The sequence below is a fragment of the Lactuca saligna genome, chromosome 3 (genome assembly GCF_052625555.1).
Source record: "Lactuca saligna cultivar CGN05327 chromosome 3, ASM5262555v1, whole genome shotgun sequence".
In the NCBI taxonomy this organism is placed as follows: domain Eukaryota; kingdom Viridiplantae; phylum Streptophyta; class Magnoliopsida; order Asterales; family Asteraceae; genus Lactuca; species Lactuca saligna.
Window position 1 is genome coordinate 62,993,502 of NC_136419.1, and position 11,499 is coordinate 63,005,000.

The 11,499-nt window shown below is 34.3% G+C and overlaps 1 protein-coding gene across 1 annotated transcript in view; it reads left to right on the top strand.

Annotated features, from left to right (window-relative positions):
- The first annotated feature begins 1,745 nt into the window (after positions 1-1,745).
- Positions 1,746-11,499, top strand: part of LOC145033720 (cysteine-rich receptor-like protein kinase 2) — a 22,518-nt gene continuing 12,764 nt past the window's right edge. Inside the window, exons 1-4 of the mRNA XM_078982275.1 lie at positions 1,746-2,167; positions 9,177-9,592; positions 9,983-10,102; positions 10,201-10,316. Coding sequence (XP_078838401.1) covers positions 1,764-2,167; positions 9,177-9,592; positions 9,983-10,102; positions 10,201-10,316 — 1,056 coding nt within the window. The 5' untranslated portion in view covers positions 1,746-1,763. The remainder of the gene's footprint in view (positions 2,168-9,176; positions 9,593-9,982; positions 10,103-10,200; positions 10,317-11,499) is intronic.

The following is an 11,499-nucleotide window of genomic DNA, read 5'->3' on the forward strand; positions in this document are numbered from 1 at the left end:
GATGTCCGATTTGAGCGTTCTTTTTATGCATGTTTGTAGTTTAACGATATCTACGACTTTCATTTAGACACATAAGGTCGAAAAGTGTTTTATTGAAACTTTGCGTTTTTACGCAACTTCGTATTGCTGGTTTTTGTCGGAAAACTTAGAATGAGCATAACTTCTTCGTTATAACTCGGATTTTTGTGTTATTTATATGTTTGGAAACCTTAAGACGATAACTACCACATAGTGTACTCCAAATAGAGTTTTTGAATACTTCATTTTTCGATGATATTCTATTTCCTTTCTCAAAGAGGTTACAGGACTCGATTTTTGCTGACTTGAAATAACGGGTTGTTACATGATCCTCCCATTTCCCACCACTTCCCTCCTTTAATGAAACTCGGGAACACCAATTTCTTTTATTTTCTTCTCATTTCCACCCATTTCGTTTCGTTTCTCTCATTAAGTTGAACTTGGAAACAGGCTGTAAAAGTGAATACGATGTGATTGAAACTTCGATTTTTGGGATCAACGCATTGAAGTCGATAGTCGATGTTGAGTTTTTATTTTGGTTTCGAAGGGTGAACGTTGGGATTTGATTCGATCTGATGACAATCGTTTTGGAGTTTAAATAGACTTCGAATGTTGATGGTTTTATATCGATTCGTTAAATGTGAAGGCTTGGATTGATTCAAATTTTGGAGTTGATAATCGAAGGAGTGGGTTGATCATAGAACGAAGACTTGAGATGAAAAGCGAAGAGTTGGGATCAATTGATGTATCGAAAGCTTGGGTATCAAAGTCGATGGTTAATGGATTGATGTGAAATTAAAGGATTGTTGATTTTGGATTCGTTGTCAATGGTCGATGCTTCGTTAACCAGGGTTCTTGAGATTAAAAGTGAAAGGTTGAAGGGTTGATTAAAAGGGAAGGGTTGATGGTTTTATATGATGTTTGTTACATGTTTTAGGTACTATGTGACCAAAAAGTTTCATTTAATTTGCTTTGTAGCCTGATAATCTACGAAATATATCCTCGAAGATGTTTACTATGGAAACCACATCAGAAAATCCCACACCACAAGCTATGCAGTCAAACTAAATGATCTACGTGGAGTAATGAAGACGAAATCCAAGAAATAACAACTTACTTATGCTTATTTGTTTTTATATCAGCCCATTTCTTCTATTACATCATTGTACGTTTCTACCAAATTATAGCAACTTATCAACAATTTCCACTGCTACAGTTGATTAGAAAAAAAAAATGTGCATGGTCTCATCACCGGTTATTATTATTATTTACCTTAAAAATGTTGAACACTCTAGCATTGAGACTTTGGTCCACTTCAATTTAAAATGTTTCATTAAAATGCTTACCATTATTAAACCATCTTCACGATGGTTTGACCATTATATATTATTATATACTATTGACTCTGTATTAAGTAATGTTTTCATTTTCGGCCTTTAGTTATCAACCTCACATGCTACAGTTGACATTTTTCATGTACATGTGGCTGTCTAGGTCAATGCATAAATTAAAATGATGGAAATTTCATCTCGGATGATGGAGAATCCAGTATGAAGAAACACGTGGTGGCCCTTTTGTCATTTAATGTAGTTTGGATATCCATTCTTTAAATCGTCAACTCAAATTTATTCATCGAACGTTGAATATCCCTGTAGTACTCTCTTCTTTTATAAATTATTTTGTTCATCAAAGAGGGATACTCCTCTCCTCTCTTCTTTTCTTTTAATTTGTTCTTATGTGACATCATGTCAACACGTTACCAGTTTTCTCGGTGGCTAGCAGCCATGGTGGTCGTTCTATGGATGATTGTGAAGCCAGGCAGTTCACAGTCAAATGATAGCAGCAACACTGTTGACATGCCGATTAGATCATTTTGTGGCCCTGTTGATGTGATGTCTCCTACAGTATTCTTCACTAATCTCAACTCCACATTTGCTTCGCTCAGAAAAGAGTTATCCAGGAAAGGTGTCTATTTTGCGAGAAGCAACAACTTAGGGAATGCAGATTCAGTCTATGGTACCACCCAATGCAGGCGCTACCTCTCAACAGCCAAGTGTCTGTCTTGCTTCGATATTGGGGTTTCTATATTGACTGCACGTTGCACTACCCAGAATGGTGCTTATGTTATTCTTGATGACTGTTTCATCAGGTGAGTTCTTAATTATTATGCTTTATCAATCTGACACTTTCGATCTTACTAGTTGAAAAACGCTAAGTTTTGTTTTCAAACTAATATTAGCCGATTATCAAAAGAAAGCAAGCTTGAGAATTGATATTTAATGAAAATTTGGTGTTTCTTAGGAATAATTCTAAATATGATGAATGCTCCCAAACCATACACACAAATGCCTTAAGATTTTTGATGGCTATATGAACATAATTGGTGCCATCGGTAGGCTAATGTATAGGCACTTTGATAGTCTTCTATCTGATTATGCTTACACACACAAAAGGGTGAATGTAACCCTGAGATGCATCTGCTGATCTAATATCCAAGATGTCATTCGTTTATATGGAAATGGGATTAAGACCATCAGAATAATATAATTTTCATTTCTGAGGCAAATATAATATATTTTGGTTCAACTGTTGCCCCTTTCTGTAGTTAATTTACATTTTACTCCCTTATTAGAAATTTAACTATTTTGTAGAGTCCGTCAAATAAAAATATAAATTATTTTTACATAATATATCACTACGAAGATCCTAAGGCTCTAAATTATCTTGAATATGATTTTTGTAACTGCTGACCATCTTTATAATATAAAAAACCACAAGAAAGGGTATGCACAATGGATACATATGGAATTCGTAAGAAAGCAAAAAATAAAACACCTATCCGAAGAACCTAAAGATAAACAAAAATATTCGGGAAAATTAACATGGAGTACTATAGTCAAGCTAAAAGCTCAACCTAAGCTAGCGAGCCTCAAACCCAACATAGAAAAATAACTCAAATTACATTAGTGACATGAAATCGCGCAGCCGAAGTTACAAAACCACCAAAGTAATGAAACCAAACCCACATGTCCATAGAAACTATGAAAACTCCGTAGGAATAATCCAAACTAATCTTTATAAGGAAAGTAGTAGTTTTAGTTAGTTTACAAATCTTTTGCTTGTTGCTTACGTTTTGCTTGTTGATCAAGTGTTGGAGTCTTAATTTTGTCCTATAAGTAGATGTAATGTTTCCAGTTTTTTAATAAGAGAGCTTAACAATTAAGCAACTAAAACCCTTCCTCCTTATTTTCGATTTTTCTTTCTTTGTTCTATACTTGCTTCGGTTCTATTCAAGTTGTTTATCGAGTGTAAACACTAAATTTGGTGTCAGCGAATTTGGTGTGTAATGGCTAATAAGGAAGTATCTCTTAACCTCATGATGTCAAGGACCACCTACACAACATGTCGATAAAGATGAAAATTTACATTCAAACCCAACAGGTGCGGGGATGCCATTGAATCTAAGAACCCACAAAATATGCTAAGTGTGAAGAAAGAAAAGATGGAAATGGTTGCCATCTACCAAGCAATCATGAAAGAAAATTTGTTGACAATAGCAGAGAAGCAATCAGAAAAAGAAGCTTGGGAGACACTCAGAATGATGTACTTGGGTGCAGATCGACTCAAAACAGCCAAAGTTCAAACTCTCAAAGACGAATTTGAGATGTTGAGCATGGAATCAGAGGTTGTGGATGATTTTTTTGTGAAGATTGGAGGTATCGTGAACAACATTTGTGTTCTTGGCAAAACAATGGAAGAATCGTATGTTATACAAAATATGTTACAAGTCGTACCCTCCAAATTCATTCAACTTGCATCTACAAATGAAAAACTTGGTGATCTTAATAGTGTTACCTTTGAAGAAGTTGTTGGAAGGCTAAAAATTCAAATCAAGGTTCATCAAGAACCTGTGGAGAAAAAGTTGTTACTTACTCATGAAGAATTGTCAAAACGAGTGAAAAAGAAAAGCAATAAATTTCGATCGAAGTAGTGATAAAATAATAATAGTTGTGGTGGAAAAGGACAATGATGAAGATGGGAAAAAGGTGGTTACAACAAATCTAACAGAGGACGAGGTGGTGGTAACCAACAAAACAAAGGTAACAATAACTCCTCTCAAACTCGTAACATGTCGAAAGTTTAATGCTACAGTTGTCAAGAGTTTTTATTACACTACTGAATGTAAAAACCCTCATCGAGAATGGAACCATAGAGCTAATCTAACTAAAGATCAAAACGATCATGAGCCCACTTGCAGCCCAAGTTAACGATGAAGTTTCTCTGAATGAAATATATATATATATATATATATATATATATATATATATATATATATATATATATATATATATATATATATATATATATATATATATATATATATATATATATATATATATATATATATATATATATATATTGAATCCCAAACTAAGATCCAAAGAACATATTCCAACCGAATCAAAGGTTTGGTATCTTGTTGAGAAATGAACCATAGATCTTGTATTCTTCACTTCCATTAGCCTTTCAAGCTCCAAATTTCATTCATTAGTATCAAAGTTTTCACCTTTTTGTTCTTCCTAATCATTCTCTAATATATTATTAACAATGTCCGTAAATAACACTTCATCTTTGTGTACCCTATGTTCAACTATTTTCTTCTAACACTTCCTCACTTTGACGATTCTAAATGTCATCTTTTTGGATCCCACTCTTAATGTTTACTTTGACTTATTAATATCAACTAAAGCTCTTGCAGTTCTTAAGAAAGGTCTCCCGAGAATGATCTGAGTCAGGGGTGGAGCTTGAGCAATTAATTTGGGGGGGCCAAAAGTATAATTTTTTTTTTCCTGCAAATAAACCCCAAAAATATGTAGAAGAAGAATTACAAACTTCAAATCAATGTTTTTAGTAATTTCTCTTATCTATTTATATCACAAATGAATGATGAGACCAATCAATATGAAGCCAATAGTATGTTTCATATTGCAATGCATGAACACCATAACAGGTCAAAATTTATCATATCTCGCCAGTTGTACTCTTAGTGATTTGAACTGCAGATCATCATCAGATAGCAACTATTTATTATAGAAGTTCATAGTAAGAGCTAAAACAGTTAGATTGTGGCAGTGTTGGAGAACTTTAAGAGCCGTTGAGAGGTCATTGAGGCTACAATTGGAAAGTGAAAAGGTAAGAAAGAGAAGGGAAATTCTTGAGAGTTTGTGGGACTTAGCCTTTGAATTTGGGATTCTTGGCAAGATTTAAAGCTTTTAACTTTTGGTAAGATGCAAGAGTATCATGTATTATCAGATATATCTAATACTTGAAGTGAAGGCAGGTTTATGTTAAGTGGTAAAACCCTAATTAAATTAGAAAATGAATCGGAGCTACTGTCCGTTAATATGTGATTCAGGAGTTCTAATCTAACAATCCTACCAGAAGAGGAATTCTAATTGATACCAACCTAGTTGCAGCAACCGGAAAATGAAAAAGTTGATGAATTTGAAGGCCACCAACCATTAATTGGCAATTCCAACACATTCATGAAACCCCTTAATCCTCTCAGGTCATCATAATTACATGTTAGATTTTGTAAACTCAAGTTCTAGGTTTGGTGTTTCAATTTGAAGTAAGTAATTTAGTATAACACGTAAATTCAAACATATGAAGCACTGAATATAAAACTCAATTAAACTTAATCAGGGGGCTGATGGAATGGGGATGGTGGTCTGATGGAGAAAGAGAGAAGAGAGAAATGGAGAGAACACTAAACATACCTGGCTGATTCCAGCGCGGAGGTGAGAGGTGGAGCTATCAGCGGTGATTGCAGATTGCCGATTGGAAGGTGTCGAGGTGGACAGGTCCTCCAGCGAAGAGCGTTGAAGCGACTGAGCGAGGGTTAGAGGGTCGACGACTTTGGTTTAGAGTTTGGACTACCAAGTGTAGGGGGCAGGCCAAAGTTTTTATTTTTGGGCCACAAATTTGTGTAAAATTTATTGGGCTAGACTACTTCTAAGAAAAAAATAAGGAGGGGCCACTGCCCCTCCTGACCCTAATGATGCTCCGCCTCTGATCTGAGTGTTGTCATTTTCCTCGATATCATGGACAACAAAATCAAATATGAATACAAACTTTTCCATTTTCACGAGCAAGTCCTATATTTTGGGATAACTAACAATGCAATTAGCCATGTGAATCTTGAATTCAATTATGGGAGATCGAGCTTCTTTAGAATGATGATGACATTAAATAGATAGTAGCTCCAGAAACAGCTAGTACATTTGTTTTAATAGAATTTTCGAACTCGCAAGGCAGTGTAAGGTTGCATGGATCTCTCATTTTTGTAGGAATCTTTCGCATCACTGTTGCTAAACATTGTTCATTCAAAACCACACTTGAGGCTTTCTACAAATTATTTCAATTCGTGATGAGATCGTTGAGAATATTTTCATATTTTTTTTTCATTTGAGCTAATGCTTTTATGAAAGGTATATGTATTGAAAGTTATAGGATCTGCTCCAGGAACTTCTTCCCTTGCTCGAAATCATTTTGCTTTTGCCTTCTCCTTAAAAGGTCGTGGCACGGTTTATCCCAAGTCGTGACGTGGTTTTTGGGTAGCTATATTATCTTTCTGGGATTTTTCGACCACTTCATCGGGTTGACTGAATTTTGATGGTTATTTAGAGTCTTTAAGAGTCAAAGGCTGGAATGTAGCACTGGTGGTTACTATATTTACTTGTTCTTGTTGGCTTTCTGTAGAATTATTCGGTAATATTTTTGATATACTTTGTAGTAATAGTTGATGGAGTTAACCGACTTATCTTTCGACGTTTACAATTGAAGCTCATTGAATCCCTATAGTGGCATTGTTCTCTTTGTGAAGCTTCGCGGATGCCTCCGCAAATCGAATGAATGGAGTTTCAAGATCTGAATTCTTTTCTTTATTTTATTTTTCACATTTTTTTCTTTTCGCCCATGTTGTTTTAATTTTCCGACAAGTAGCACACTCAAGCTTTCTTCTTCTTATTCTAGTTTAAATCATTGTCCTTCATAAGAATGGGACAACTATAATCCTCATGGCCTTCTTTCATAACATGAATCGTAACATTGATCTTTTCCATACTAAACCTAGTCCAACTTCTTCAATCTTTTTATTCTCTTGACTACCTCCTTGAAAGAAGTTACATCTAATGGTTTCAAAATGCTTGATGACAACATTAGGTGCAAGGGAGAAAAGGTATAACCCAAGTAGGGGATGAGCAAAAGGACCGAACCGGCTGGAACCGGCCCGAACCGGACCGGAACCGGGAACCGGCTTCGGCCAAAATCAAGAACCGAACCGGCCCGACGGTTCTATCGGTTCCCGGTTCCTACCGGTTCTTGTCGTGTTTTCAAATGTTAGAACCGGTCCTTGAAAAATAGCATCATACGGTTCCGATTTTTGCCGGTTCTACCGATTCCAGTTATATCGGTTCCGGTTCCTACCGGTTCCCGGTTCCAAAAATCCACAAAAATAACATCCCGATCCCGGCCCGACCGGTTCCATCGGGTTCCGGTTCCGGTGCCAGTTCCGGTTCCGGTATCAGTTCCGGCCAGTTCCCCGATCCATTTGCTCATCCCTAAACCCAAGGTTACTAAGAACGGATTTACATTAGATAAGACAACCACCAATTGAGAGATTTTAGCTTTCCAATTAGATAGCTTCTTGTTGAAATTGTCATTTAACAGAATCCAATTAGATTTTCTAGACATGGTAGCTCCGATAAGATTAGGTTTACTCTTAAAAATAATTTTTGAATTTTGGTGGCTGTTGTCTGACTCTTCGTAGTCAAAATCCCTAAATTTTTTAATCACGTCGCTGTTCTTTCTGCCCAACGCTCTTGGTTTCCACGCGCTTCTTGTAACATCTTCCATGGCCGGAGTCCTCTCCAATGTGTACTGGTTCTCTTCATGAAGTTGTTCATCGATTAATTCGTTCAGGTCATTCTCTGAACCAGAAGCATCATTGCTACTAGCATCAATTTCTGATAAACATGGTGCTAGATTTTCGGATTCCCCTTTGTCCTCAATAACAATGATTTCGAATCTGACTCCGTTGACAATGACTGCGACTTTGCTTTGAATCCATTGTCCTTGCTTGGTGGAGATCACAGCCCTTCCTCTATCTCTATGTTTATCCCCGGGATTACAAATTTCTTCTTCCAAGACTTCACCCCAACATCTAGCAACTTTTGTCACCCAAACACCCATCCGGGGGCATGCCTGGGATTGTTGATAAACATGCTAGCCTTTCTTTAACATAGTACCATGGATACTATTCTTGCAAGAACGAGAACCACAATTTTCATGTCAAGTCTCCCAGATAAACCAATTCGACATCGTTAATCCACTCCATTTCTTTGAGCAGCTTTATATTTTTTAGTATATACAAAGATTTAGCAACCCCAGAAAGCGTACATTCCAATGGTAGCATCTCTTGATCAGGGGACTCTGATGCAATTTTACCCGTATTCAAACCCCTTTATGTTCAATTTAGGTCGTCATTATCTATGAGATCTTCCAACTGAAGTCATCAAATGCCTTCTTAAAGTCAACTTTAAAGATAACATTTTCTTCTTTCTCCTCTTAGCCCATGGAATAACATCATTCCACTGGTCAAATAATGAAGTAAGTTGTTGGGTTAACTCATTCACAATTTGAACAATTTCAAAATACAACATTACTAAATTTTACATTAATTCAACACATTCGTTGGGCATAAAAGATGTTTGTCTAATGTCAAATAGTTTTATTTCTTGTTAGTCTTAAAGATCTTAAACAATGTTGCTTGATTAGTTTGTTTGTGTTTCATCAAATGTAAAAAGTTTTCTAGTCTCTAGACCACATGTAAAAAGTTTTCATTTATCTAGGCTTCAAATCCTTTCTAATTATCAGCTACTTACTTAACTCATGTAAGCACACTTGAGTGCTTGTTTATTAGCTTCTTTTTAGTTTAATAAATTCTGCTAATCATTAAATATTTAGAAAATGTTACTTAATCCATATGTAATGTGTATTCTAAAATGTGGTCTAGAAACTAACATTCTAATATTCGTTTAAACCATTTGTGATCTTTGTTTTAGTGTATTATCTCTCTTCATTTCTTTTTCCTTAAGGTATCAGAACTACCAAAATTACTACGATGATCCAACAGTGATAGAGGATGTAGGAGTGACTTCAGCTGGAATATGTGGTAATCAATCAACATCCGAGCCATCAACCTTCAACAAATCTATGGAGGAGTTTTTATCAGATATTCGAGTTGCCACACCAAGAACTTCTAACTTTTATGTTGCATCTACAACAACACGCTCAAGTGGAAATGCAACATTATATGCAATTGCACAATGCATTGAAAACACAACTCAAAATATTTGCCAAGACTGTTTGGATACAGCATATAACAATTTAGTAGATTGTCTCCCTAATACCGAAGGAAGAGCTATTAATTTGGGGTGTTTTATGAGGTATTCTGGCACACCATTTTTTAAAGATAACCAGACGATTGACATCACGTCTTTTCTACAAGAAGGTAATGTATATGGATGTAAATTCTGACATTCACCAGGAAGGACTTTTCCCTTTCTTGTTTTAATTTTTTAATTACTATTTCAGACCAATAAACTTGTTATTTTCTTAATAAAAAAACGCCATTGTTGCCTAAATATACATGCACACTTGAGTTTATGATAATCGCCGAATGACTCTATTTTAGCTATTCGCATCCTTTTACCAATTCAAGTGTTAGTTTTGTGTTTTTGCAAATGTATTTGATGTTTAAACATGAAGAGACAAGTATAATGGATTAAAATAAGCATCACCCAAAAGTTTTTTCGCTACTTCACTGTTAAAATATGTTTCTCCTCACATTTAGTCATGAGAATAACCTAACAAAAATAATTTCTATCATTGTATGTTGCAGAGAGTTCAAGCAAATTAGGCATGATTGTTGCAGTAACAGTCGGTGGAGGCATATTCTTGCTTATCCTTGTTTTCTCACTATGGTATCGACTACGAAAAAGATCAAAGGCAATTGAAGAAGGTGACAACTTGAATTCTATTCTAATTCATTAACTAGTATATATAAGCATTAGGAAATCATATCTAATTGCATGTATGTTTGCCATTTCATATAAATAGATGCTTCTGAGCTACAAGGGGCAGTAAATTTCAGCTATAAAGATATGAAACTAGCAACTGGAAATTTTAGCGAAGAATATCGAATAGGGAGAGGAGGATTCGGTGAAGTGTATAAGGTAATAGTATACAATAATTTATTTAGTTTTTGAACAGCAAAATGACTTTCATTAAAAAAAAAACCACCTACATACCATAAATGAAAACACCAACACCACTAAAGGGAAGCTAATGAACATAGCAAAGCCTCTAAATTTGAACAAGAACACAAAGATTGACAAATTAATCTAAAAAAGTACCAAGCAGCCACTATCGTCAATACCGCCAAAACATTGGTTAGCAAAATACGTAACTTTTTTAGGGATATTAGTAATCTAATCATAAGTTAATCTGTATTTGAAGAAAAAATAACCAAAAAATTATTATTTTGGAAAATAACCACCAAGTCCAAAATTGAGGATTCCGGACTAAGAAAAAAGACATTTAAAAAAAAATCCGACTGACATTCTGGAATTCTAGACAAATATTCTGGATTTATGACTGAATGTTTGGAATCTGGAGAAAGAAAAAATTCCAAAATTACAAGAAGAAGTCCGAAAACTGATTAGTAAGTTTTGAAGCTTTTGATAATTTCATCTAATCTACCCTAATAAATGAAAATGTTATTATCACTTGTCATTCTCTCATTTATTTGGCTACATATCATTTTGTCATAATTTTGAAATATATTTATTTTCCACTTGTTAATTACTTCATTATTCATTTTCACTATATCATTAATTTAGTTTTCATAAATTAAACCTACTATAATAACTATTAATTTCAAAATTCAAATTTCAAATTTCAATTTCAATTTCAATTTCAATTTCAATTTCAAATAAATTTACACTTTAAACATTTGTATTTAACATTTTATTATAATAAATTGTTTAGTACACGGGTCTAACAATTAAACACATAATTTTAATTAATTTATTTTTTGCATGTTTTTTTTCATAGTTATCACTAATCTCATATTTCAAATTCAAATAAACTTTTCATTTAATCGATCATGTTTAACATTATGTTTTAATTAACGCGTATAATATACGGGTTTCACAACTAGTATAATAACGTATCAAAAGCTAATAGCAGATTTAATAACTTATCTAATTTTTTTGTCATGCTAGCTTTTTACATAACTAATTTTATGAATAAAAAGGTTTTTCATTTTAAGTATTTATTTATTTATTTATTTAATTTTATGAATAAAAAGATTTCTAAAATATGACATATTTTTATGGTGGCAATTTTTAAAGTGTG